At 48.2% G+C, this 26,624-nt stretch overlaps 12 protein-coding genes across 12 annotated transcripts; 4 read left to right on the top strand and 8 right to left on the bottom strand.

Annotated features, from left to right (window-relative positions):
- Positions 1-2,778: 2,778 nt before the first annotated feature.
- On the top strand, positions 2,779-4,096 carry UA08_01633 (hypothetical protein; the record flags this gene model as incomplete). The annotated part of the gene is made up of 2 exons (XM_020261319.1): positions 2,779-3,367; positions 3,441-4,096. The coding sequence occupies 2 exons, from the start codon at positions 2,779-2,781 to the stop codon at positions 4,094-4,096; spliced, it is 1,245 nt and encodes a 414-aa protein (XP_020122783.1).
- A 1,547-nt stretch (positions 4,097-5,643) lies between these two features.
- On the bottom strand, positions 5,644-6,755 carry UA08_01632 (hypothetical protein; the record flags this gene model as incomplete). The annotated part of the gene is made up of 4 exons (XM_020261318.1): positions 5,644-6,013; positions 6,123-6,274; positions 6,341-6,528; positions 6,584-6,755. 4 exons carry the CDS (start codon positions 6,753-6,755, stop codon positions 5,644-5,646), a joined length of 882 nt encoding a protein of 293 aa, XP_020122784.1.
- A 407-nt stretch (positions 6,756-7,162) lies between these two features.
- UA08_01631 (hypothetical protein) lies at positions 7,163-7,795 on the bottom strand (the record flags this gene model as incomplete). The annotated part of the gene is made up of 1 exon (XM_020261317.1): positions 7,163-7,795. One exon carries the CDS (start codon positions 7,793-7,795, stop codon positions 7,163-7,165), a length of 633 nt encoding a protein of 210 aa, XP_020122781.1.
- An 863-nt stretch (positions 7,796-8,658) lies between these two features.
- On the bottom strand, positions 8,659-9,785 carry UA08_01630 (hypothetical protein; the record flags this gene model as incomplete). Its single annotated transcript, XM_020261316.1, has 3 exons — positions 8,659-9,519; positions 9,578-9,588; positions 9,656-9,785. 3 exons carry the CDS (start codon positions 9,783-9,785, stop codon positions 8,659-8,661), a joined length of 1,002 nt encoding a protein of 333 aa, XP_020122782.1.
- A 654-nt stretch (positions 9,786-10,439) lies between these two features.
- Positions 10,440-12,721, top strand: UA08_01629 (hypothetical protein; the record flags this gene model as incomplete). The annotated part of the gene is made up of 2 exons (XM_020261315.1): positions 10,440-12,657; positions 12,702-12,721. The coding sequence occupies 2 exons, from the start codon at positions 10,440-10,442 to the stop codon at positions 12,719-12,721; spliced, it is 2,238 nt and encodes a 745-aa protein (XP_020123249.1).
- A 294-nt stretch (positions 12,722-13,015) lies between these two features.
- UA08_01628 (hypothetical protein) lies at positions 13,016-14,122 on the bottom strand (the record flags this gene model as incomplete). The annotated part of the gene is made up of 1 exon (XM_020261312.1): positions 13,016-14,122. One exon carries the CDS (start codon positions 14,120-14,122, stop codon positions 13,016-13,018), a length of 1,107 nt encoding a protein of 368 aa, XP_020123248.1.
- A 1,727-nt stretch (positions 14,123-15,849) lies between these two features.
- Positions 15,850-16,812, bottom strand: UA08_01627 (hypothetical protein; the record flags this gene model as incomplete). The annotated part of the gene is made up of 1 exon (XM_020261311.1): positions 15,850-16,812. One exon carries the CDS (start codon positions 16,810-16,812, stop codon positions 15,850-15,852), a length of 963 nt encoding a protein of 320 aa, XP_020123251.1.
- Positions 16,813-17,302: 490 nt separating this feature from the next.
- Positions 17,303-18,463, top strand: UA08_01626 (hypothetical protein; the record flags this gene model as incomplete). The annotated part of the gene is made up of 2 exons (XM_020261310.1): positions 17,303-17,439; positions 17,536-18,463. The coding sequence occupies 2 exons, from the start codon at positions 17,303-17,305 to the stop codon at positions 18,461-18,463; spliced, it is 1,065 nt and encodes a 354-aa protein (XP_020123250.1).
- A 248-nt stretch (positions 18,464-18,711) lies between these two features.
- UA08_01625 (hypothetical protein) lies at positions 18,712-20,277 on the bottom strand (the record flags this gene model as incomplete). Its single annotated transcript, XM_020261309.1, has 4 exons — positions 18,712-18,906; positions 18,970-20,062; positions 20,112-20,160; positions 20,232-20,277. The coding sequence occupies 4 exons, from the start codon at positions 20,275-20,277 to the stop codon at positions 18,712-18,714; spliced, it is 1,383 nt and encodes a 460-aa protein (XP_020123253.1).
- A 287-nt stretch (positions 20,278-20,564) lies between these two features.
- UA08_01624 (Dolichol-phosphate mannosyltransferase) lies at positions 20,565-21,366 on the top strand (the record flags this gene model as incomplete). The annotated part of the gene is made up of 2 exons (XM_020261308.1): positions 20,565-20,665; positions 20,733-21,366. The coding sequence occupies 2 exons, from the start codon at positions 20,565-20,567 to the stop codon at positions 21,364-21,366; spliced, it is 735 nt and encodes a 244-aa protein (XP_020123252.1).
- A 309-nt stretch (positions 21,367-21,675) lies between these two features.
- On the bottom strand, positions 21,676-22,837 carry UA08_01623 (hypothetical protein; the record flags this gene model as incomplete). The annotated part of the gene is made up of 2 exons (XM_020261307.1): positions 21,676-22,698; positions 22,781-22,837. 2 exons carry the CDS (start codon positions 22,835-22,837, stop codon positions 21,676-21,678), a joined length of 1,080 nt encoding a protein of 359 aa, XP_020123255.1.
- Positions 22,838-23,117: 280 nt separating this feature from the next.
- UA08_01622 (hypothetical protein) lies at positions 23,118-24,226 on the bottom strand (the record flags this gene model as incomplete). Its single annotated transcript, XM_020261306.1, has 3 exons — positions 23,118-23,915; positions 23,974-24,184; positions 24,216-24,226. The coding sequence occupies 3 exons, from the start codon at positions 24,224-24,226 to the stop codon at positions 23,118-23,120; spliced, it is 1,020 nt and encodes a 339-aa protein (XP_020123254.1).
- Between the last annotated feature and the right edge of the window lie 2,398 nt (positions 24,227-26,624).

The following is a 26,624-nucleotide window of genomic DNA, read 5'->3' as shown; positions in this document are numbered from 1 at the left end:
AGACCGTCGTTGCAAACCAATTACAACTTGATATGACTTGACTCGATGACTCGCTACGTCCACAGGTCACGCACTAACCCGAATAACAGTCATTAACTGATTAGTCTTTGTTACGAGTCTGCCACCAAAGTAAAACTTCCAAGACTTCAATTCAAGCACGGAGTGGGTGGAACACCGGACAGTCTGGAATGGGTCCCCTCCTTGAATGGAATAACGCCAGCCGTTTTAATAATATGACATGATATACCATGATGCTAGTGAAGTTGGGTGACCACGATAGACCCAATCCTTGGTATTCATTGGCTGGACCGACTGCGTTAGAAGCAGTGATATGCGCTCACAGAGGTTGATTACGGCAGAGAAAATTAACGCCTCACTTTGCAGTCTGATCACCTGGAAGAAGGCAAGCACTGAGCAAGCTAAGGCAACGCAATGGCTTCGGCGCCAATCATAATCTCCGGCTCTGGACCCCATTTTACTACGCAGTCACGCTACTGCTCGTTGACTCAGGAGGAGTCACGGAGCGTAACTAGGTTTCAACAGGCAGAGCGCTTATGCATCTGCATCCCTGCCTTGCTCGGCCAGTAAATCAGTGGAATCAAATGTCACGACGCACCAGGCGTGCGATCGACAGTCTTCGCCCTGGTCAACTACTCGGTGGCTGATACTACTATTAAGTTGCTCATGCAGCAAGCACGCTTCGATTGGACAACAGCATGGGATCAAACAGCCTAGCACGGATCATTGGTTCATCCGACGCTTCTCGACGTGAAGCTATTGATGAGGAAGGCTGATTGGCATGGTGTATTTAATAAGCTGTAAGTGTAAGGTAAATGTAATGCACATCATGGTACGTACTGTCCACCGCTTGTTCGCTGAGGCGAATCGCTTTGTGGTCTGACAGGATGCAGCATGTACTCCATACATGCAAACGCCGTCACAGCGCCAAAGGCCCGAAATGGCAGGCTCGCATGCATAACTAAGAGCAAGACACGCACGAATGCTTAGGCAGGCCTGGGCTCAGTCGGTGAGCAGGCCAAATGCACGCTAGGCCAGGCCCGGTCTAGAGCCAGGCTGTGAGGCGGCCCATGCGTCGAGATCGCAGCGCCTCATTGGCCACTCGGGACGGCTATCGTGGAGGCTGCTGGGCCAATCATTGCTTCCCCACGGCTTGCCCAACAGGGAAAGGCCACGCACTCTTTGCTCCTGCCACGCGCTGATAGGATGGGATATACAGCCATAGAACGAAAAGAAGAAACAATGCGGACAGACAGGCCAGAGTGAAAATTTATCCCCAGTGCCGGTGGTAAGGACTGGAGCCTACGAGTCACGGCGTCATCGTGTGACCGGATCGGATTTTTCTCGTCAGATAGACTGCGAATACGCAAACGGCCGAGTATGCCTTGTTTTTTCGGACGTCGCCACAGCGTTATTGCCTGGGTCCAACTCTAGCATGGAAAATTCCACTCGTATTCGCCTCCACTCTTGCTCGTAATCCCTACGTTGTTGGTCAGCACACGATGGGGACATGCATATGGTTATTAATTATTGTATAATGATTTTTTTATAGACTCCGAGCATGGCAGCGGCCAATGAATTGGATCCCTCAACCAAATGTCTTGAGTGCGTGCCAGGTTGGCCGTCCCCAGCCGCCCACTCCCACTCCTGAAGCCCTTCTTCTGTCCTTGGGCTCGACGCTGCTGATTGGACGGCGAGCATGCGAGAGATTATTTGGTGGTGGTCTGGGCTGCGTCGGCACACGAATCGATCGATCCCCCCCCTTTTCCACAGTCCAGTGAGCGCTGGCTGCTCGTGGCACTGCTCCTAGTCCGTCCTACGACGCAGAGGCAAGAGCTAGAACAGAGTCTGCGAGTCAACGAAAGACCAAACTAGTAAAGTGCTAAAGCAAAAATCGCCCCTCGTAGCGTCCCCACCGCCGCCCATTGCCGCCTGCCTGCCTGCCTTCTGCCTTTCCTGCCTGCCTGGCACCTGCCTCGTCGCATCGACATCACCATTTTCGGCTCTATTTACATCGTTCCTTCCTTCGTGCGCTGCTCTTGCCTCCTCTCCTCTCCTCCTCAACCTCAACCTCAACCTCAAGCCTCCCTCTTCCTCTCCCCTTTCTCTCTCTCGTCCTCTCCGTCCTCACTTCTCTTTGCTTCGCTTCTCTTTATTTTTCATTCTACGTACCTGTTAATTCTCTCGTCCACCGCTAGTGCCATCCCATACTATCCCGAGGAAAGGAACACCCCCCGACTATTCCGCGCCGGCAACATCCAACCCCCTTCTCTCTCTCTCTCTCTCTCTCTTGTCTCTTTTCTCTATACATATAGAAAAAAATAAATATATATATACATACTGCTACGTATCTATATATATTTATCTGTTCTATATGTATACCCTCCTGGATCTGTGCTGCCGTTGATATCCTACTTTCTACTATTCTGTCCGACCACTGCCACCAACGGCCGCTCCTTCTGTCAGGTTTTCGTCGGGTTGGCGTAAAGACGATAGCAATATCGTCTTTACAACGATCCTCTCTCTTTCTCTCCCACAAATCTGGATTCCTTCCGTTCACTGCCACTTGTCTCCTGGATCTAGCCGACCCGAGGTTGTGCACTGTTTCGTCCCCTTCCAAGGATTCGTATAAACTCCAGGAGATTCAACCCTATTGTTCTGGATTCCAGGATTTTTTCCCAGGATAATTGCCATTCCGACAAACTTTTTTTTGGCCATTGGTTCCAATAGATCGACCCATTTGGAGTAATGTATCCCACTATGCTTCCCACACCGCCTCCGTCTCCGCCACTCCTTCGCTGCTGCGCCCCAGAGGACCGTCTAGGGTTGCTGCTGGCCAACCGCCTGGAAATAACCAGCATCCTTGGAGTCGGCGCTTATGGCGTGGTTTACACGGCAATCGATATCCATACCCATATCCCTTATGCTGTGAAGGCCCTGAACAAAAATGGTCTCGACCCAAGGCAACGGAAATTTCAGCAGCGAGAGATTAAGCTCCATCATCTAGCTAGCCAGCACCCCAATGTTGTTTCCCTAGTCCGCATCATGGATTCTGTTGATTGTACCTTTGTTGTCATTGAGTTCTGTCCCGAAGGCGATTTGTTCTCCAACATCACGGAACGTGGCCTATTTGTCGGCAACGACCCACTGGCCAAACGCGCCTTCTTACAGATTTTGGATGCCGTTGAATTTTGCCACAACATTGGAATCTACCACCGCGATTTGAAGCCGGAGAACATCCTGGTCGCCGATGGAGGAATGACTGTTAAACTAGCTGACTTTGGCCTGGCCACAATGGATTATGTCACCTCGGATTTCGGCTGTGGTTCTACTTTCTACATGTCACCAGGTAAGCTTGTTATATCTTGCGTGTATATGCGCGCATTGTGTTCAGGAGCTGACCACACTGTCATTTCTAACAGAGTGCCAACAAACAACTCCGAGACCCGGCTCTTGCTATGTGTCACCCATCAACGACGTGTGGAGCTTGGGAGTGATCCTGGTGAACTTGACTTGTGGCCGCAACCCATGGAAGCGTGCCTCAACCGAGGACACGACCTTCCGTGCCTATTTAAAAGACCCGGAGTTTTTGCGATCCATTCTTCCTGTGTCCCCGGAGTTGAATGTGATTCTACACCGCATTTTTGAATGCGATCCCTACAAGCGAATTACCATTCCGGATTTGCGGCGCCTCATTGTGGAGTGCCCAAGGTTCACCATGCCAGCTCCCAGCACAATCCCTACTGCTCCTACTCCCAGGAAATCCGGACACCCTGAGGTGCTGCCTCCTTATTCTTACTATGCTCATGCACCAGTTCCACGCATCGAATTGCTCAATGCGCAGTATTCCGGCTCAGCGGTCTCGGATACGTCGCTCACCGACAATGAAACTATTTCTTCCGTTTCGTCGGACTCGGACTATGCTTCCGAGAGCGAAACCGAAAGCTTCTCTTATGTTGACCCACAGGCTACCCCCGAGTTCTGGAACACGGTTGTTTATATGCCTGATGGGTCTGAAAAGAACATGAACATTCCTGTGCCTGCCTTACTTAACTGTCAGGTCCTTGAGGCATACTGACCGAATTATAATACTCTTCTTATACGTGCGACGATATCAACGATTTCCAATTTTTTTTTTGCTCTCGACATGACCCTTTCCTTCGGACCCTTTTGGATAATTCATTCTTCTTGGATCTAACATTCCGATGATATCATTTCGACTTCTTTCTGGATTGGCCCTTTTTTTTTCATATGAATATATAATACGGCTTTTCATTTACCGTGGCTTCCATAATTCCAAGGACATCGCCTGGACTGCAAATATTCTTTTCTAATTCATGTGAGGCTATTGCTGGTTTTGTTCTGTATAAATATTTTGGAGGTTGTGCTGTTTTCTCTATACAAAAAGACTCATTTTACGAAGATCTAGGAAGGCGTTTGATTATATTTGGGATTCTACTTTGTCAACGCATTTGCTCTTTTGAGGTGGCTTCGAGGGATTTAACAGGAAAGAATACCCTAACCTTGCTTTTGGTCTTGTCATTGATTGATTGCTGGAGTTTGAAAGCCAACTCAACCCATCATGGTCTTTTCGTATTCTGTTGTCATTTGCGAGTGGCGTGGATTTATTTCTCTTTTTTGTATGATTCATTTTTCTTGCTTTGTACTATGCCGGCTCTATTGTTCTATAATGACTCTATTGGAGCGCAGGTCAAATGATCGTTAATCTATCCCGTCGTCTGTCCGCCATCACCGACTGTCGCCACAGCAGGCATCCGGGCGGTTGTGTCATCCGGGATGATGCGATATTATACACATATATTTACACAATACATACCAATTTTGTGGAAACCATCTGTACATAAATTACAATATTGTATTCCTATCAATTGACGAAGAGTCATGCCATTGATCTCAAATAATTCATTACACATCCTTCAAGTATCCACGGTTCGATACGATAGTTTCCTATTCAAGGAATCATAGCATCATCAATGGCCTGCTCCTTGCCACCGTCTAGGCAACAATAAGATGTGGCTACCTAGGTACTGCTAATGATTCTGTATAGTTTATGTATCATATATTGGGAAGAACAATGCTTGTAGAGGTCGAGTGGAGGTCAGTATCTAGGTAGTACCGATTATGTAGCTATCAGGTCCTTTTCTCGTTGCGTTATAGATTCATTAGTTCAATCACATTGGCTGTCCTCAATCGGAGGCACAGAGAGAAACTGGATTCAGTATCTAGGTATTGGGAATGACCAAATTGGATAAGGGATGAGAATGAGTTGAGTAGGAGAGAAAGCAATGGATGCTTATTATGGTGTTTGAACCGTATAAGACCACTGCGTGGTTTCAGCGACTACTGGCAGTGGTGAAGCCAATATTTGAAAACTGTCCAGAGAGAGAACTTCGGCCGGGGACGGCGACATAGAGGCATTGTTGGGAGAATGGTGAGGCAGAGGAGTTTCTTGCTGGAAAATTTAAGATCTTGTTTGCATCTCTACAACCAGATACCATGTGCATGCTGCCATTGACTAACGCAGTGAATTGATAGTACTGTGTCTTAACTAACCGACGGTCATATAGGTACATAATCTTTTACATCACGAATAGGTAATCAAACCTAGATATTCCTCCCCCCGGTAACCTCAATAGTCTCGCCATTGACATACGAAAACCACGGACTCGCCACGGCCACAATCGCCCTAGCCGCCTCCTCCGGACTTCCGGGTCTTCGTAACGGAATCTCAGCGTAAGCTTTAGCCTCATCGCCTGCCTTGACTTCTTTCCTTCCGGGAATACCCAGGGCGACTTTGGTGCCATCAGAGGCAACATAAGTGGCTCCGTTCTCCTTTGCAGCTGTTAATCGTGTGGTGATGTATCCAAAGGCGATGGTGTTGGCGCGAACCCCGAATTGAGGCCCCCATTCTTTGGCGATGGTCTTTGTGAGTCCGACAACCCCTGCTTTGGCGAGGGCGTAGTTTGCTTGTCCTCTATTGGGTTATATGAGTGTATTTGTCAGTATGGTTCACGCAATAGCGGCGTGTTGTAGGTTAAGAACCCAGATATAGAAAGCATATATATAAAGGAACGAGAACTCACGCATTCCCGTGTATCCCGCTTGTTGAACTGATTTGAATAATGACACGAGGCTCTTTATCCTTTACACGAAAATATGGTGCTGCGGCTCTGACGAGTTTGAATGGCGCGGTGTTGTGGACTGCAAGCATTGTGTCCCATTGCTTGTCCGTAATCTATATAAAACGGAAAATCAGCATCATCTGAGATCCTAACGAAGAAAGAGAGAAAGATGGACAGACCTTGTGAATAACCCCATCCCAGGCAAACCCGGCATTGTTAACAATAATATGTATCTTACCATCTCCAAACTCAGCCGCCTTCTGTACTAGCGTGTTGATATAACTCGCATTCGTGACGTCGCCAGACACGACTATTGCTCGATTGGGCGCGATGTCATTGATGCTCTTCGCGACCGCATTTGCTTTCTCTATACGCCTGATGAGTATTTCTCTCCCACCAGATTGTACACACAAGGAGTATACCGTCGTCGACATCAGCGACAACTACTTTTGCACCTTCATTTGCAAATAATCGAGCTGTTTCGGCACCGATTCCCTGTCCAGCACCTGTGATGATAGCTGTTTGATTGTGGAACAGTCCTCGTGGGAAATTGAGATGGGATGAGACTTGGGCTAGGCGATCTTGAGGTGCCATTTTTTTCTTCTCTGCAATTAAGCTTTAAGATTTATGATGAGTTGAAAGAGGAATAATAGTCCAACTGTAGTGTAGTGAGGACCTGTGTAGTTAATTGCGGAGACACTGCCGGCTTTGCGGGGAACAACCGAGGCTACCCTAAAATTAGATGCTACCAGTCGAATTTGGTAAAGTGTTGTTTGTTTTTGAAGTATATATATTCTTTTGGAGAAATATATAGAAGGTAGATATCTATGTACATAATATGAGATATAGAACAAATGGGGTATGTAGAAAAAGCACGCTATTAGAATATCATCATAATGTTTTCGAGAATTATTATTCTTTTTTTTTTGATGCCAGGTCTCGATTCATATTGGCGTTTTTCGACTTTGGTTTATATTGATCTTCCTTCTTGTGCAGACACCTTAAGCAGAAGAGCCAATGTTCAAGTTCATTTGGGTACCGGCAGGGCAGCCATGAGTAGCCTGGTTGTCGTCAGGAACAAGGTAAGCATCAGCGCAAGCAGAGTCGCCAGGCTGGCAGGTAGCAGAAGGGCAAGTGGAATCACTGGAGGTGACAGCAAAGCCAGCGGTGGTGAATTGAGAGCTGGTGCCCATGTCGATGCAAGAGAGATCCCAGAAGATAGTGTCACCTTGCAAGGTGTACTCGTATTGGAGGACATCGACTTGTTCAGGCTTCATAGCCATTTTGATGGAAATACCGCCGCCGTCGGGGTTGGTGCGCCAGCTCTCTGAGTAGGAGCCGCCAGGCTGGACAGTGATCATGGGGTCGGCATTCTCGCTGACAGACCAGAGGTACATGGTGCTGCCCATGTTGTTTTGAATGTTGACACTGCCGCTGCTGCCGTTGCTGCTGTTGACACCATTGGTGGTGGTGGTGGTGGTGGTGGTGGTGTTGTTGTTGTTGTTGTTGCTGTTGTTGTCGCCGGTGGCACTGGCAGTGCTGTTGCCACCATCACGGCGCTGGAAGTTGGTAGGAAGAGCTGAGGCAAGAGCGCCAAAGGTAGCAAGAAGACCGAGAGTCTTGGTGAACTGCATGTTGACTTGATGTGCTTCTTGAAGGAAGGTCTTCTGGAAGAAGATAATTGTGGTTAAGGCTTCTAAATTAGAAGTCTTTGGAAGAGATAGAAAATATTTGTCTTTTTTCAAGAGAGTGTTTGCTTCCAATCAATGATTAGTTTATTGATTGCTTGTCTTATTGACTGATTGATCGATGGGAATGAGGATTGACAAAGGAGGTGAGTTCAAGCCCTATTTATACCTTTGACGGCCGTCGTATCCCACAGCAAAAAGCCATAGTTCCACCGATATTTGACTTTTCGACCATGTGCCTGTGCCTGAGCCGTATGTCGGCAAAGGGATGGCCATGGTACGGCTGTTTGCTATGCCTGATGCCTAATATTGGCACAGATGCTGATTGGCCAACACCAGGCCGATTCAGAAATAAGCTTATCGATAACCTTAATTCCGTAGTCCCGATCTATGGGTTGGTTCTGGGGAAACTGTGGCTTTATTTCTGCTGTGGCGAGTCCAAAGCTTATTGTCAATATGATGTTTCTCATTGGCATAGAATTTATTTGCGCCACTGGGTAAACCTGGGGGTGGCAATTGCGATTGAAGCGAGAAATGGAACTGCGGGATGCAAGATTTCCCCCGATTACGTAGGTAGTGTGAGTATACTGGCCGTGGCTTGTCTGTCGGTTTAGATATGCGAAGTCGTCATTTGCCCACGGTTGGGTGCATAGCTCGGGAAAGAAGACGAAAGAGAGCATTACTCAGCCCAGGGAATTCTTTACAGTAATTTGAGTGTTTTGAATGGTAAGTGGACTGGTATATAGTGACTAAAGTAAAACAAAGACGTCTATCTCTCTGTATACTAGACTATATATTCCGAATGGCAGTTACTGCGGCAGTAAAACAGCTCGGAAGTGTACCTTGCCATTTTCCAAATTTTGAATTGCCGTCTTGATGCCCTCCTCAGTCATAGGGTATGTCTCAGTCACTGGCTTGATATTGTGGAGCGCAGCGAAGTCAAGCATTCGGCGGTGCGTAGGCCTATTTGCAACCAACGAGCCAACGATAGAGATACCAGTAAGGATTAAAGGCATGTATGGGACTTCGAGGTTGTGCGGAGAGACTGTGAGTGGGTAGATTCGAGAACCCGGAGCCATCATTGGTAGAATTGTGTCCCATGCAGGCTGGGCTGCTGTAGTAACAATCAACCGTGAGATCTTCGGTACATCCTTTAGGTCGGCGGCGCTCTTCCCTTTGGTGGCTACAAAATAATGTGCACCAAGTCTGGTAGCCTCCTCTTTTTTACTATCGGATCCCGAAAGCACGACAACACGGCAACCCATCTTTGCCGCAAACTGAATGGCTAGATGACCAAGGCCTCCCACTCCCATAATCCCCACCGTTTCATTTGGCTTTGCCGAGTCCGTGAGAGCCGTATAGACTGTGGCACCGCCGCATTGTAGTGGTGCTGCGGCCTCATCGCTAATACTGTCGGGAATCTTATGCAGGAAGGCTTCGCGAAAGACGGCATGGGAGGCAAAACTTCCTTGATCAAGATTGGCAGTGCCGTATAAGGCGCGTTCAGGGCAAAAGACCTCGGTGCCCTGGAGGCACTCGATACAATTGCGGCAGCTGTCAGTCGCATAGCCCCAGCCCACTCGATCGCCTTTCTTCAGATGCTTGGCATCTGGACCTAGCTCCTCGACAATACCGACACCCTCATGTCCAAGCACCATATCTGCATGTCGCTGAATTTTTCATGTTAGATAATGACTCGTAGAGTTGCAGTTATTTTCAATAACTTACGTAGTGAAGATCTAACGGCGCCAAATGTTAGTGCTGAACATTTGCAGTACTTGTAAATCGAACTCAAAAGTCTCATACCTGTGCCGCAAAGGCCAGACGCTGTTACTTTCAGCAAGACATAATCGCTAGTAAGCACATCAGGCCGCGAAAGGGTGCTTTTCTTGGGGTAGTCATTCGGGACGCCCTTGAAGGCTATGTAAGAAGGCATGGTGGAACGCTTAAAGAGGCGTGTCTGTTCCAAAGGAAAAGAAAAAAAGTTGTTTATGCGGCTACTGCGGTTCGAGTGTGCTCCGATGAGACAAGCGATAGGGTAGGAGGGCGAATTTATAGATTTTCGCCTCTGACGACATGATGGACATTCTTAGTCAATCTGCTGCGAGAGTATGGATACAAGAGCCGAGTTTTGCTCTTCGCGTCGCCTTGATCCTCTCATTAGTTCATGTTGCGATTGCGACTGCGACTGCGACTGCGGACTCGCGGAGAGCTCCTGGCCAATCAGATCAACTCCTGAACTCCGTCTGCCTCCAGTCCGTGGCTTGCCCACATTTTCTTTCTAGAAGGTCGTCGAAAGCGCATGAGTAATGGCGGCGATTACGAAGCGACCATCGTGCATCCATTGATTCATTGCGTTAAGTATGGGTGAGCGAGGGAAGGCAAGGAAGGAGGGAAGTTGAGGAAAGAGAAACCGCGCGAGTGGCACGTGCGCCGCCCGATCTCTGGAATTTCGTGCTGCCGCCGCCCCACGACTTCATCCCCTCTCAATATTCAATGCTACGTACCAGTGTACTACTGCCTGCATGTCAGACGCAGTGCGGAGTCGACCAGGTCAGCGGTCGATCCCTTTAGAGTTGAATGTACCGCTATGAACCCCCGCCCCATTGACCAGACTCCCTCACGGCTCCAGTCGCCTCTGCGTGCCCGCCAGAAACGCAGCCAAGTTTCGAGGGCATGCGATTGGTGCCGCCAACGAAGAATCAAGTGCGACAGCTATTCCCCCTGCACCAACTGCAAAGCGAGAGGTGGCAACTGTACAAAGGACGCCGCAGAGATCACATCCCTCCCGCGCGCTTACCGAGAGATCGAAGCCCTGAGACGCCAAGTCGAAGACCTCCAGGGCGAACTGCGGAAACAAAGGGCTGAAAGGGAAAATGATGTGTCTTCGCTTTCAATCAATATATCCACTCCCGAATTATCCGTCTCTGAAAGCATATGCTCTGAACAGGATGAGGCAAGAAAAACGGTTTGGGAAGGCATCCATCTCAGGACTGCACGCTCCGCCAATGAAACATGGTATGGACCGTCGTCACTCTTCTCTTTCATGGGGCGCATCGCCAATTTCTTGAGCCTTAATTTTGAACAGGCCCATTCACATGACCAAATGCTGCCTGATTCAGTAAGCAGGCGGCTTTCTGGGCCGCTGCTAGGCCCTGAACACGACTCCAGCCGTAACCATTCGGAATCTCAAACGAAGAACACAGTCGCAACTGGTGCATATTTAACTCCGACACAAGAAGAATACTTTCTTGATCTATATTGGAACGCTTACCACACGTCGCTGTTCCCTATTCTCGATGAGAGCGAGTTTAAGCAGCATTATCGGTCATTATGGACAGCCTCAGGGAATACTCGCAGTGATTCAGCTCTTGTTGATATTGTGGTTGCCCTTGGCATGCAGTACGGAATTTCCATGCTCCCTACTATGAGGCAACAGCTCGTCGTGGATGATAACGACGCCACTATCGCTGGTCGGTGGTATTACCGAAGGTGTCAGACTCTCCTTGCCTACGAGTTGGAAAGTCCTACTTTAGCAACCTTACAATGCCACTTACTTTCCACGGTATACCTATGCTGTGGGTCTTTTCAAAACATGGCTGATAGCACCTGTGCGATGGCTGTCCGTGCAGCTCACATGCTTGGTCTCCATTTAGAACCCCCGCAAAGCATGCCTCGGAGAGACCGAGAGATTCGCAAGCGCGTCTGGTGGGCACTCTGTTCTTTAGACAGCAAAATCGGCATGAAGCTTGGACGCCCATTTCTGCTCCACCAATCTAATACGACACCAACTTTACCGGGCGACGACGTTGAGGTCGCCATGCTGTCAGGATCTAGCTTTGCCCCTCTTGGAGACAACGCTACCTGGCTTAGTTTCAATCTGCAAAATACGAAATTATTTTTAGCTGCTCGGGCGGCTTACACGGCTTTCTTTGACCGAGACTTACCTTTACAGAACGGGCAGACTATGTGGGATGACTTCAAAGTCCTGGAAAACCAAGCGCAATTTCTTCAACCATTTGTCGAGAGACTTGAACAATGGACAGAAGGCGTACCTAGTACACTCACAACAAGACGTAAGGACGGTGGCCGGCCATTTGCCAACGACGGCACGGCCCTGGAAATTGAACAGTTTGCGCCTCTCTGGCTGCAAAGACAACGCATCATACTTGAGTTGATGTATCACAACCTAAATGCCAACATACTCCGCCCTTTTATCTCGTTTGTCCCTACTCCGTCGTCTACGCTCGCAGAAGAGATGGCCTTCAGATGCGCTCGTCATGCTATAGCTCTGACCAACATTACACACCAGGCCCTGTCATCAACAACGATTCTATCAGGCTGGCATGAAGCCTTCCAATGGCAATGGAACTCGGCAATGACTCTTGTTGGCTTTGTACTGGCGTACCCTCAGAGCCCATTTACCGCTGCTTCCCGGAGCGCCATCGCGCTCTCAGTGTCTGTTTTTGATATTTTCGGTAATAGCTTTGCAGTTGCCGGCAGTGCAGCTAACATTGTACGGAATCTGATCACAAAGATCGACTTTCTCGCTAAACGTGCTTGGCACAACCAGTATGTCTCCAACACCAAGGAGGCCTCCAATCAAGAGATGGTGCCCCCCAGCATTACGGAATTGCACGCAGAGCCGTTAATGAATAACGGCTCTACGGTTTTTCACACAGGGGATGCTGGGACCCTGGAATTCAATGACCTGACTATGGAGTCGATGCAGGACGTGCTTCATATGGCATTTGATATTGACCAGTGGAGCGATCTCAGCGGGCTTTGGCCAGGAGTAGGCGCCGGTGGTATGTAGCGTAGCTTGAATGGGTGATGACTATGCAGCAATCAGGAAATACTGTGCGGGATTGAGAACGCGAATTTGCCGTCCCCGTTTTATGATTACGAATATATTTATTTTCGCCGCTGGTCCAAGGAACCTATATGTGGATCCTGGGGTGTAACCAATAGGAGAAACTCCTGTGATATCTGACGAATGGGAGTAATCTCTGCATTACTCAAACTATTATTACCTAACTAGGTACGAAGCCTTCGATCATTCAGATTTGATAATCTACTCGATTTCATTGAAGAGAAGCTCATAAATTTCGTTCAGGGGATAAAATGTTAACAATCATCGCATCGCACAGAAAATGACAAGCAATATCACGAAAGCCCAACCACGTCATAAGAGCTAAACTTTCGATGTTGCTGCTGCTGCGGTTGGAAATGATAAAGCCCATTACCTGTAGCTGATGCGTCAGAGACATTGCTAATGGACCAAGACGCAGGAGCTAAAACTGGCTGTGCCACGGCAGCAGCTGAAGAAGCGTTATGTGCCACCAAAGCTTGCAAGTCACCAATGATCGTCTCGTAGCGACGAATGACTTCAATGAAATGGTTTACATCCTCGGAACTGAGCCAACCACTAGGCTTGATGGGCGCGCACTCGAAATCATGCATTCGCTGCTGAAACGGCGTCTGGTTAAAATCAGGCTGACCTCCTTCAGGTATGATTAGCCCCTTGAAGTTATACTGTTCACGGGCCGGACGTTCAATTCCCGAAGCTGGAGAGGAGAAATCTGACGACGATATGCCATCGTTGATATGGTCGAGATGGCTGCCATGATTTGCAATCTCGTTTTCGGCTATTTCCCTGAGTGAAATGACTATCTGGAATGAAGTTGACACTGCCTGCTCAAGTATGCAATCTTGGAGCGCGAGTGCGTAGTCGTATGGAATAGGCGAATTGTATTGCTGTCCATCCCAAGATCCAGGGCTGTTCCGGTTGGTCCGATGAAATAAAAGTTGATTGAGGACATTGAATGTGTGGTCAAGCAAGGACAGCATAAGTGGCAAATTGCCAGCGTCTTTCGGACACGCCACGCAATTGAGAAAAATATGGCATGATGACAGAGACGTTGTGACGAGGTCCACCGTCGAATTGAAACTCCACATGGTAAAATCTAGATCCAGATTGTACAATTGCTTTTGGATTAGACCAAGTCTATCCAAGCAGCTGCACATTCCAACCAGCTCTTGCGGGTCTGCTCGTGTCTTGAAGGAGGCAGCGGTGGCGGCTGATTCTTCTCTCGGCGACGGCATGTACTGAACTACAGCAGAAGAAGACAGATGTCCATCGGAAGCCCCTGGGGGCCCATAGAAGCCCACTTCCGTTGCCCTGGCATCTTCCCATAGGCATGGCTCTACTCCCGGAGATGTAGGTGATGGGTACACAATTGCAGGGCTGGAAAAGGCATATTTGCGCGACATTGCGTGAGAAATATTTCTCGACTGATCGGGCCAAGGCTGTCCGATATCATAGCGCGCCCTGCTATGGTGGGAAGGCTGGAAATAGAATCAGTATCAAAGTAAAAAACCGCCCGCCATGATCAATGCTAGAGTGACTAGGGAATAACAGTGACTCACCAGACTTATCCTCTTTTTCTTTTGCTGAGAGAAGCTAGATTCCACTGACGTCTTTGGTGTCGTACGTGTAGAAGCTGCCTTGCCTCGTGATGGAGTGTTCCCCTGACCTGTCTGGAGGTTCTCGAGCTTCTTCAATGTTGCTTTATTTTTACTGCCCTTCGGCTTGCCTGCTCGATGTGCAATGCTGTATCGACATTTATAGTCGTGTTTCTTGCAACGTAGACAAACCCCGTTGCCGGAGCAGCGCACTTTTGACTGACGACACGCATCGCAGGCTGCGCGATATCGTGGCTTGTCTGTACCATCGGCTGACTGCAGCAACGTCTGCATAGCACTGGATCACAACGTGAAACTTCCTTCTAGTTGACGTAGGGTAAAGAGAAAAGATATCTCAACCAGAGGGGAAGCAGGCTGGACGGAGGCAGCAGCCAGTCAACTACCAACGGTCAATTGTGCCAGGTGTGGCCTGTTGTAAACCAGCAGCCTCTGTCCTTCGTTTCGAATGCTAGAGGAAGCTGCGACTGAATCGTCAAGTGCACACAGAGAGAAGAAATGCTTTGGTTTTGGTTTGGCTGCTCCGCTCATGTACTAGACAGGTATCTGATAAGGAGGTATGGCCGAGGACTTGGATAAGAGGGGGGTGGGAAGAAGAAGAGGAGGAGGAGGAAGAAATAAGAAGTCCTCCAAGGATTTAAATAAGTCGCAATCAATTGTCTTTCTTTGAAAGCTTGGCCTGGAGAATTTAATATTATGTATGCATGAATATGAGGGCTGGTCTCGCCTGTGGGACAAAGCACGCGGGATTAGGGTTAGGCATAACGACGAGAAATATGCTGTCAACTAGTAGACTACTATTGCTTTTACTACCGCGTACTATCGTCAGCCAATACGTTGATAATCGATGGCGGGTTGGAAATGCGATAAAAGTCCTGTCACTGACAAATAAAGACATGTGGCGCATGCATCGAACAAGTCTAGCAGCTTCTAGGAAAGGAAACACAAATAATAAAAAAACAGCACTACGTACTATAAAAAAAGAAGATATGACAAAAAAACGAAGAAGGCGGAGACGAGACTGGGAAATAGGAAAGAAATGGGAAATTATTCACGGGTATTACCTATCGACCCCTAAATTCCTTCCTTTTGTTCTTTGTTCCAGTCATGGAGCTCCTGGTTTTGTACGTACGTCCCCGAGGCTGTGGGAAAATTTTCGGGCACAACATTTATGAACCCCGAACGAACACATACAGCTAGCCTCATGACTCGCTTAAAAGCGTAGGGATTTCTTTGCTTACTTTTCATGTACGACACAAAGACTTGACTTGCATCCCCGATTGGCGAGGGCAAATGGAGATCACGAGGAAGACAGGTGATCTACCGATTTACCCGAATTGCAGTCCTTCGTTTAATCAATCGCCCACAAAGAGGAAGACCGCATATGTCCCCCTATATGGAATACAAACCAGAAGAACTGCAAATAGTTTAATATTAGTAGTAGCGCTAGCGTTGGGTTTGGCCAGGATATACAGTTCCGATCAGATTTCATTCCAGAAAAAAGTAATCCAGCAGCGTTAGTGACAGGCATCGGCCACGCCACTGTGTCGGTAGTCAAACGCACACAGAAGACCTGTCAGATGCGAAATTGCAGCACACACTACGAGAACATGGAATATTTGATGAGAGCTCCCTACGATATCGAATCGGCCCGGTAGCAGTCGCTCTGGCACGCGAGCTGCGTAGATGGTGGCACCAAGAATGTAGAGAAAACCCTGAAGAAGCAGCCAATCGAGGCCAATCTGAGGTGTCATCTGCTTCGCACCGTACAACCATAAGCCGTGAACGACCGGGAATACAGCAGACAATCCCATGGACACAAACATGAGAGCTCGAAAGGGTCGCCATTCTGGGGTCCGAAATTGAGGCATCAGGCAAACAAAAATGCACCCCAGGCCTATTGCACTGATCATAGCCCAGTAAATCAACTGCAGGTTGGGTGCGCAGTAGAAGCCATAATAGACACTGGGGATGAAACTACCAGTAATGAGGCCGACAATGCCAACGTAGTCTAGAGCATTGCCAACGCGAGCCACAGCGGGTGAATGGTTTGAAATGGTGTGATAGGTCGCAGACATTCCCAGACAGAATGCCGCGCCGACAAAGAAACACACGAATACGGAGATATCAGCCGGAGATGCTGATTGGTAGCGGGGAGCTAGGATCTGATACAGGCGGACACCCGCTGGTAAAGCCACCAATGACGGCAGCAGGTGAGTGTAGATATTCACAGTCTCGTTATGGACATACGACAACGACTGAAACGATACGAGAAATGAGGCAGATGCTGGTCGATACCCGGTGTGGATATGGCGATTGTCTCGTAACCAGGCTGGTAGTTCATCCCAGTGAAGCAGCTTTCGGATTGCTTTTGCGGGCTGTTTGACAGCCATCTCTGGCGTGATCCTCTCATTGGCCGGGCTCTTATTATCACTCGACTGCTGCTGGTGCGTCGAGGGGCGAAAGCGAGGCTCTGACATGGTGCGATCCAATAAGACAGAAAAAAGAAAAGAGACGCGGACAACAAAGAAAGCCAAACAAACCCATGCACACGGGTCAAAGAAAAGAGGAACAAAAGCCACGCCAGAACAGAAATCGAGGAGCAGCAGCAGCCGTGAAGTCAAAGAACGAACTGGACATTCTTATTTTCCGGCCAGCGACACCTTGCGAGGTTGAAGCTTTTCTTTTTAAGGCAGGAACTGTTGGGGAGCATACTATTCCCCTTTGGGGATAGCCCCGGCGGGTAGCGGAGACCGCGACGATCCGATCACATGTCGGGCACGTGCCTGGCAGCTCAAGCATCGAGGACAAACAAGACAAACATGCGGGAGACGCGCTTCCCTGCCCTTGCCCTTGCTTGCTCTAACCTTACTCTCACTACGCATGCAGAAAGCAATAGCCAGATACTAGGGGTGCTGGGCAAACAAAACCCGATGCATTCTGATCATTGTTACCGAGTCGCTGGTCAACATGAGCTTTCATGCCCGAAGCAGCCCCTTCAAGAGACCGGATACCAGCAATAGCAGCAGCACTAATCGCGGAAGTCGTTTGCGGCCGATTTCCGATTCTCTGGAGGCTGTTGGCTTTCCTTCCAAAGGTGACAGGACGTAGGTGATATATCCCCTGGAAATAGCAGGAAAGCTTTGATCCGATTGGAAGCCAATCAATAGTCGGTCAACAGGGCTGATGCTTCCCTGCCGCAGGCTACTAGAACACAAGGCACAGCAGACATACTACGACACAATCGTCGATCGCTACATGCGCTTCTGTTCATGCCACTCGCATGACCTCGATGCAGCATGGGCTTCTCTGCCTGCCAGTGCTTCTGCAGACGCCACCAAAAATCCCCCGTCAAATGTCCCGGTTCCTCCGACTGGCAAGCCTGCTGCAAAACCGGTCTATCATGATGAGATAGCAGCTGGGCTTATTGCGAAGACAGAACGTCTGAGCCTAACGACAACACAACCGCAACAGAGGTCGACCGGCGAGAAACAACGCCCTCCTGCCGCTGAATTATCCTCCTTGTTGATGTCACTACGCAAGCTCCGCGAGGGAATCCTGGCAACGTCCTCTACCACCCCCGTGACTTTTCAACAGCAGGTTCATATTTTCTCCATTCGCTTCTCAATACTGGCACGCCATCCGCCATCTTACTTTTCTTCATTGCGTTACCTGCTTGAAAATCTGCATACCACCTCACATCCTCTCACAAAACACGAGTTGACTGAATTCACGTCTTACCTCGTTTTGGATTATGCGTGCCGTCAAAATAGTCTTGCCCCTGCTTATATGTTGTTGATTCAATCCAAGCAAAAGTACGGTTTTCAGTCTCTCGTTGTTGACCGTATTCTTAGTGCGCTTATTCATGACAATTGGATAACATTCTGGCGTACTCATAAAGAGGTAGACGGCTATACACGTGCAATCATGAACTGGGCAACAGACCACGTCATGAGACAAGCGCTCAAAGCTGTCGGCCGGACATATTTAAGCGTAAATGTTAGCTGGTTGCTGGAAACTTGCACAGGTGATGACGGCTGGACTTGGCAGGACCTGGCAGAGAGGGAAAGGCTCGGATGGCAGCTGGAGGGCGAATCTATTATTATTCGAAAACCCAAAGCAAGAACTTAAAACACGATTGCGTGTTGAAGCAATGATTTATATGGGGCCTTTGATCGAAAGATGTTGTGCACACTCGGCGTTTTCATGGATTTTGAAAACTGATGTCAGCTCATTCTTTTGTGCCACGCGGCGTTCTCGTATTCTGAAATACAGTGTTTGTGAAAGATGACCCTTACACGGTATTTCTTTTGTGTGTCAGCAGCCCGAGATAGCATTCTAATGTACTACCATCAGATTCTAGATCCGAGTCATCCGCATCATAGCTTGAAGTCTGCATTCGATCGATCTAGATTTACTTCCCCGGCGTGTGTCTGCTGAGATACCATCTCCCCTAGGCGCAACTTTCGGCTCCGCGGGTTATCGCAGCACAGCTCATATATAGTCGCAAGGTTGAAAGTAAGACTTTGGAAGGAATGATTTTCATTGATGAGTGACTCTAGAAGCGAGCGAGACTGCATTCATGACAGTCCAAGTCAGTAAAGTGATAAATCAATAAGCTAAAAATTATTACCTACCTCGTTCAATTGACCCGTGTATAAAAGGCAGACAGCGAGATTTTGCACAGCTATGGGCTTCATGGGACCAATCGGACCCTTAAGTAGAGCCTTCCACTTCACGGTAGCATCGTCATAAGATCCTTCAGCCATAGAGGTCAAAGGGGTCAAAATCCCATCCTGAAGCACGCTAGAGCCTTTCAACGTTTCCCGAGCAGAAGTCAGATCTCCAACTCGCAAAGCCAAAAGAACAGCTCTAGCTTGGTTGCTGATGTTTTCGGAATTACCCAAGTTTCTTAACGATCGCCGTGCTGCATCTAGATCCCCCATCTCGACAAGGGCACTGACAGCGCGAATTCCTAGATCTGCAAGCCTATCCTTCCATACTTGTTTCTCTGTGTTGTCCAGGGTCGGCTGCATGAATTCTCTTCTAGCTTCAAAGCCGAGCTCATATAAACCGGTGATGCTTCTTCGTGGATCTCCGAAAGCAATGCTTTGCAGACGAACCGCGAGAACACGTAGCGGCCATGGGACTATATGAAAAGAGCGCCTAGCGCGACCGTGTTGTCCTGGATCACTGTCCACTTCGAAGTCGGCATCAACATAATAAAACGCCGAGTTTAAGTCTTCCAATGCTTTGGACTCCTGCGCAGCAAATGAGCCGTGTCCTGTCAGCTCAAGACAAGCTAGGCGGGTGTACAGCAAATTAAAGATCAGCTGCACATCCGAAGATTTAATGAGCGGAGACGTCAACAGCTTTGCGCTCAGATGGGCTGCGAGGAGGAAATGTCCCTGTTCAAGCTGATTTCTAAGTACATCCATAGAGGCATTGATAGACTCCCCTATCGATGGGTTGTAAAAAGAAGATCGAAACATAGGCGGAACCTCAAGCTGGGAGAGAGGATAATAAATTTCCGGGCGTAGTAAAAATGAGAGGTCCTTGGTGGCCGCCGCAGAAAGATCGTGGGTTGCTAGAATAATATCGAGCTCGACTTTCAATGGATGCAGATCTAAGGGATCCGACGAGGCAAGAGGGCCAGCATCATTCGACAAGCGGGGGCGTTGGATTTGGGATTTCTGAGGGGAGTGTGGGCTATCTGAAGGCACAAGTTCACTTTTTTCTTCAGTTAGGAGCAAAACCTAAAGCAAGGCTGTGAACGCACTCTTCAGGAATATCCAGTGGTCCCTTGGTTGATGCACGCGGTCGTGATGCTACATAGGCGTATATTAGCATGCGTTTGTAGCAATGGAGCAATAGCCTAAAACTGGTGCGGTTGCCTTACACTTTGAGACATTGCGCTGATGTTTTGAAGTCGGTGAGCTCGCCATGTTCATAGCTTTCGAACAATGATTGTGTGGGTTCGCTCGAATATTGAAGTCGGGTTCGTTGTAACTTGCTGACGGTCAATTAATTAATTAATCTCCGGCAGGGGAGCGGAGGTTATTCTGCCGGGCGGTAAATGCTACTCCTGTCCAGATGTTGCGAGCTGTCCTCGATAGCAACAACCAAACCATTGAAAGCTGTTGTGTCTCTTCTTGTGCCAGGTTTTCCCTCTTTCTTACATCAAAGAGATATACCGCGGAACTTCAATCAGACCAAAAGATCTTCAGTCACAATGGGCGCCAACGATAAATACTCTGTGATCCTTCCGACCTATAACGAACGGAAGAACCTTCCTATCATTTGCTGGCTTATTGAAAAGACATTTCGGGAGAGGTAACAGCCTAAATCATTCCCAGAACATGAAGAATATTGGCTAATTGGTGGTCAAAATCCCAATCAGCAACCTTGACTGGGAAGTCATCATAGTCGACGACGGATCTCCCGATGGCACACAGGACGTCGCAAAACAACTCCAGAAGGTCTGGGGCGCCGATCACATCGTGCTCAAGCCACGAGCTGGCAAACTCGGTCTCGGAACGGCGTACGTTCATGGCCTGCAGTTCGTGACGGGCAATTTCGTTATTATCATGGACGCCGACTTCAGTCACCACCCCAAGTACATCCCGAAGATGATCGAGATTCAAAAAGAAAGCAATGCAGACATTGTTACAGGAACGAGATACGCCAAACGCGGTGATTTAAAGGGAGGCGTTTATGGATGGGATCTGATTCGGAAGTTCACATCTCGAGGCGCCAACCTCATTGCCGATGTCATGCTGATGCCCGGCGTGAGTGATTTGACGGGTAGTTTCCGCTTGTATAAGAAGAGCGTCTTGGAGAAGGTTATTACAAGCACGGAGAGTAAAGGATACTCATTCCAGATGGAGATGATGGTCCGTGCTAAAGCTTTGGGTTACAAAGTTGAAGAATGTCCCATCACGTTTGTCGACCGTCTGTACGGAGACAGCAAACTTGGTGGCGATGAGATTGTTGGATATCTAAAAGGCGTCTTCATGCTATGGTTGAAGGTTTAGATCAGTGGCCTTTCTTTTTCCCTCTTTCTCTAAAATTTCCTGTTATCATACCAATCATAATGTGTGTCTATTCCTTTACCGGCCAACATTTCAGCGTTTCTTATGTCCTCCGCTTTTCTTTTCCGTGCATTTTTTCTCCTTTCTACTTGACGACTATGTCCTGAACTTTCACCCGTTCTGACCACACTACCTGTTGAGGCTTTCATTTGTTCCGACTGCTAATGCCGCTGATCCCATTTTTGTATATTATCTCCTCCTTTCTTCAAATTTGACACGCATTGCCGGTTGATGCCCATTTTATGGTTTGGTTTATGTGGATGACCTGACGTCTTCCAAGTATGCCTTCACTCGAGCAGCTAGATCCGCCCTCGCCTCGCCTTCGTCTTCGCCACCAACGTTGTGAGAAGCTCCAGGGACAACGCCACTGTGTTCGTCATCCCAGATCTTTCTGATTGACTTATCTGTAGCCGCCCTCCAGCGTTGCAATAGCTTACCCTTGTCCACAGATTTGGGGACGTGTTGATCATTGCCTGAATACAAGACCAAAAGCTTGTGTTTGAGCAGGTCTCTCGCCAGGATCATTCCAAATGTCTCGTCTAGCCTCTTATCAGATAGATCCGAACTGAAAAGGTCATCTTCTCCAGGATTTTCGGGCGCATCTGGTGCAACAAGACTCAGAAAGCGCCTTGCTGTGATAGGCACCGGCGAATACCCCAGTTTGCTAGTCAAAGCTAGAGGCAGTAACACGTCGTGCTTGTTCCCATCCGAAAATGTACATGTCTTTGCCATCTCAATGAGTTGCAAATAGGCGCCGTGAACTTCGGCATCGCGGAATTTGCCATTTTCATCAGTGATCGCATCCAAGATGCCCTCTCGATCAGAAACGGGGGCTTGTAAAATGGCCCCGTCAACTGCAGGTCGAAGGATATGACGTAGGCCGTTATCAAACACCGGGTCGATGGGTGTTGGATTTGGAGAATATAGGTAATGCAGAACATCCTGGCTGCCTGTCGAGTGACCCATGATTACAACCTTACGAGCTCTGGCAGTTTGGCTTGCCTGCGACAATGCCTTCTTGTACTCTGAGATGTACTCCACGCATTGCGCGATGTCTTCAGCATCCTGGCCCAATCGACCGAAACCCCAACTCTCATACGATGAGCTGAGAATGAATGAGAATAAGGACCATTGTGTCGGCTCGAGTGCGGCCGCAATATCTTTCAGGAATGGCACAGTGGTGAGGCCATCTCCGAGCCCGCCTACAAAGATCAAGCTGTGCGGCTTTTCAGGAGCATTTGGCTCAACATATTCAAAAGCGACGAGTTTTTCTGTCTATAGAAGTGTTTCGTCTTCGTTAGAGCTATGTGCGGAGAGACATGAGGTAAAAAGAGGCAGTGTGAAATCGCACACATACGACATGATGGATCTTCCCAATGTCTTGAGTTCCTACTACTCCATGAAAACCACCCATTGTGTGTGCGTTCTTGTGGATGGGGTGCTAAGGTTATGGATAACAAAGGTGCATAAGAAGACACAGGCCACAGTACGTGAGAATTTTCCAAGATCCCAGAGGATTGTGTAACAAGGTTGAATGCTGACATGTATTTAACACCAAAGTTGAGATTACATCAACGGGCGGGCGCAATGGTGGGGGGGTGTAAGCTAGGGTTAGGGCTATGCCCGTGCTCCAACTTGTCAAAACTGCCATGCTGATTATCATTACTCCATAATTCTATATTCCGTAACCTATACTAAGCGTGATGCGAACTTATAGTGCTAAGAAGAACGTCTAATCCTGCCTGGATCTTATCGAGCACTTGGTGAAGACAATCTGGGTAGCCTGAAGCACCCGGTATGACTCCTATGAATGAAAACAATCCAGAGTCACTTGAGGGACTCTGTCGAGGCATTAAAATGGCTTCTCGGATATCCTTGAGCGCATTCTGGGTCTTGAATAGCATGTGGCGAAGCTGCAGCAAGCGCATAACATTCTGCTGCTCAGCTTGCGGGTATTGTACCATGACTGATTCTGACGCCGAGGAAAAGGATGATGATGATGATGATGATGATGGAGCTGATGCCGTTGCTTTTAGTTCCTTAGAGAGCAGGGCACCAAGTCGGTCGAGCACCATTTGCAATGATGTGATCAGGAAAAGAACAATGGATGAGTTCTTCTCGCATGATTGGCATTCCACTGTTCGCTGGCAAGCGGCAAGTGTAGCGGCAATGCACTGTAAGGATTCATCGAACGTGCTCGGCATGTGGAGCGAAGTTAGATTCAAAACCTGCCAGTGGAAACAGTCACAAGTAGCGGATTGCCAGGATACTGGATAGCTGGTCGTCTCGTGAGTTGTTATGGAAAAATCTGTATTCGTCGTGTTTGCAGATCTTGACAGCTGCGGACTATGGAGATGAAACTCGCTGGATTGCGATATTCTGTTGAATGTATGATCATGCGCTGCTATTGGTTTTAAAGTCATATCAATGCTCTCCGGGGGCGTTGGTATTGATTGTGGTGGCATCCAGGCGTAAGACGTGTAAGAATCCGGCTGTAGAGCGCCATTAGCTACTTTTCCAGCAGCAACACGAAATAACAAATGGACACACCTGAGTTGACGGAAACGGATACTCTGAGTTGATCCATTCAGGCACCGTAGGAAGAGAATGAGGCGAAACACTGTAAGGAGAGGGTGTAACAGAAAACGAGGGCGTGGGAGAGCTCGCTTGACTTGTCGCCGCATGAGAGGCTGCTTCTTGCAGACGAGCCAGCGTCTTGCGATTTCGACTTCCTTTGGGCTTGCCAATGCGCGCTGCAAAGCTATAATGACAGGACTGGTGATGGTTCTTACAGTGCACACATGGTGTTCCTCCTGTACATCTCACCTTCGCTTCATGGCATGCATCACATGCTGACCGAAGCTTGGGTGTCTGAGTGTTTGTCATAGTCTGATATCTTATAATATATATATTTGGCAGGAAGCAATATAGGGTAGTTGCTTTTCTTTTCTTTTCTTTTCTTTTCTTTTTTTTTTCCCTTCGAATGTTCCATCAAAACATTTCTAGGTTTCTCCATAAACACTCGGGCAATGTTCGTGTATTTATAAATTTGTCGGAACTCGGCCCTAAAATCGAGACAATGCCAGTCATTTCTCCACCGCCAATCAATTGAACAAGATGACTCTTCTTAATTTCAGCTTTGCGGTTGTGTAAAGTGATAAAGACAAGCCAATGTACAGCGGGCTTTTACGGCTGCACAACCCTAGTTAGTACGGTACCTACTCTAGCCCTTGTCATGCAGCATCCCGGAAACGCCTCGAAACCGGGGTTGGCAGATAGACAGACGCACGAGGTACGCAACGGTACACATGGAGGGTGGGTGAAGATCCGGAAGGATGCCAATGTCATTCATGCGGGTTAACAAAAGACCCAAGGAACGAAGGTCATAATCATCCTTTCCGTATCCATTCTAGGGCCATACTCCATGCATACACGCCTCGAAGATCCAAAGTTTCGTGGATCGTAGCCTGATGCTTGACTAGTAGCAATTTCGCAATAGTCATTCATTTCTAGCCGTGATCTTAGAAATAACTACTGTGCGCGCCAGCCACTTAGCCTGACAGGGGATATTTGGCAAGGCATAGAAGTCCAAGACCTGAAATTTGGATTACTATCCCGTTTCTGCCCCAGGTGAATGGTGTCAGCCGTGGGGGCACTGATTTCAGGATGGTGTATAGGGACATCTTGGAGATCACCCTCGGGTGCTTAGGGTTGGGCCAACCAGTCGGTAATGGGTATAGTTACATGTATGGGAGTACTGTACGGGCATCAAGACAGGAATTTCCCAAAAAAGAACAGATGTATGTTGTCTATCGGACAAACGAGATGGCGATACAGTTGATTCAGAAATGGCCCCCAATGTGAGCAGCTTGTGGCTTATGCATGCACTGTGCTACTCTCGTCGATCGCCTATCAATGTTCAGTATCTAGTCATTATTTTCCCGCGGCCAATAATCCCAAGCACGAGACGATAAAAAAAAGGGCTGTGCATCCGGCTAATACTGAGACTAAGACAGTTACCTACAGGGATGCTTAGAGCGTATCATAGCTGTGTCACCAAGTTATTTTCAGCTTGATGTCGATGACATGACTGGCTATGCCACAATAAGCCGTTGGCAGTGTCGCAAATGTTAACGCAATGCGGCTCTACAGACCTCGGTTGTCTCTACCCAAATCCCCCAATGGTTATTTTATTTAGAGCATAGAACAAGTGTTACTACTATATATTAGTATCACATTCAGACTGCATAAAAAGCAAAGTCGATGGTTTAGGCGGGCGTTGACGCTTGATGACCGCTGCAAGGCCTCCCACAGGTGACGGACGAGCCGGGATGCACATATTTGTGGATGTTAACGCTCAACTCCGCCCACCGGAGAAGATGAGGGGCAAAAGGGGTTCTTCTTGTTTTCTTATCTGAATCCAAATAGTGGGAGGCAGTTCCACCAAGCTATCACTGCGAGAATGACTGTCAGCCTTTAGGCCGTAACTAACTACTTGTCATCAGTCATCCACGCACGGACATGATAGGTGCCTAGTTTACATTGTTATGCATCAAATTAGACCCAAAATGTCAAGGAATCTTACTTACACAATTAATATAGAAAGTCTCGCGAGCATTGGCTCAGGTCTAATGATCAGGATTACCCCGGACCGCAGGAAGATGCAACGTTAATGTTCCTTCGGTCAGTACCTGTACTTCCATGGCGGACGTGTACCATCGGCACAAGCTCATTCGCAATCAGTTCGGAGTTTGAGACAAGAAAAAGAAAAGCGATGATTGGAATGTACTGTGTCATACTTATTGGCCAGCGTCCTCCACCACCTGCTCTCGCCTATTATTAGTCTTGCTGATGCACGTATCACGTAGTGGCAGTCCTCGCAGCCGATGGGGAAAGCCTACAACAACAGAAACTACTGCTGCACGAATGGTGTTTTATGTAGCGTAGCTGACCTGGCCGATCTATGTCGCCATGTTCAGCTTCGCAACAAGCATGATTGACACCGCTCCAGGCCGGACAAATCCATCTTTGGTATACATACACTTTTTTTTCTTTGTCCTTGGTTCTACTTTCGCTAAAGATCCCGCTGTAAACCCTTGCGACTGACTTGAGGCCGTGTAACCACTCTCTTTAAAACTTTGTCTGTCAAAGGCGAATCCCAAAGCGGCTGAAAGCGAGTCTGACGAGGCAGACAGCCAAAT

The sequence above is a fragment of the Talaromyces atroroseus genome (assembly GCF_001907595.1).
Source record: "Talaromyces atroroseus strain IBT 11181 chromosome Unknown scaffold_1, whole genome shotgun sequence".
Lineage (NCBI taxonomy): Eukaryota > Fungi > Ascomycota > Eurotiomycetes > Eurotiales > Trichocomaceae > Talaromyces > Talaromyces atroroseus.
Note: the sequence above shows the minus strand (reverse complement) of the source record. Positions and strands in the feature narration are given on the sequence as shown.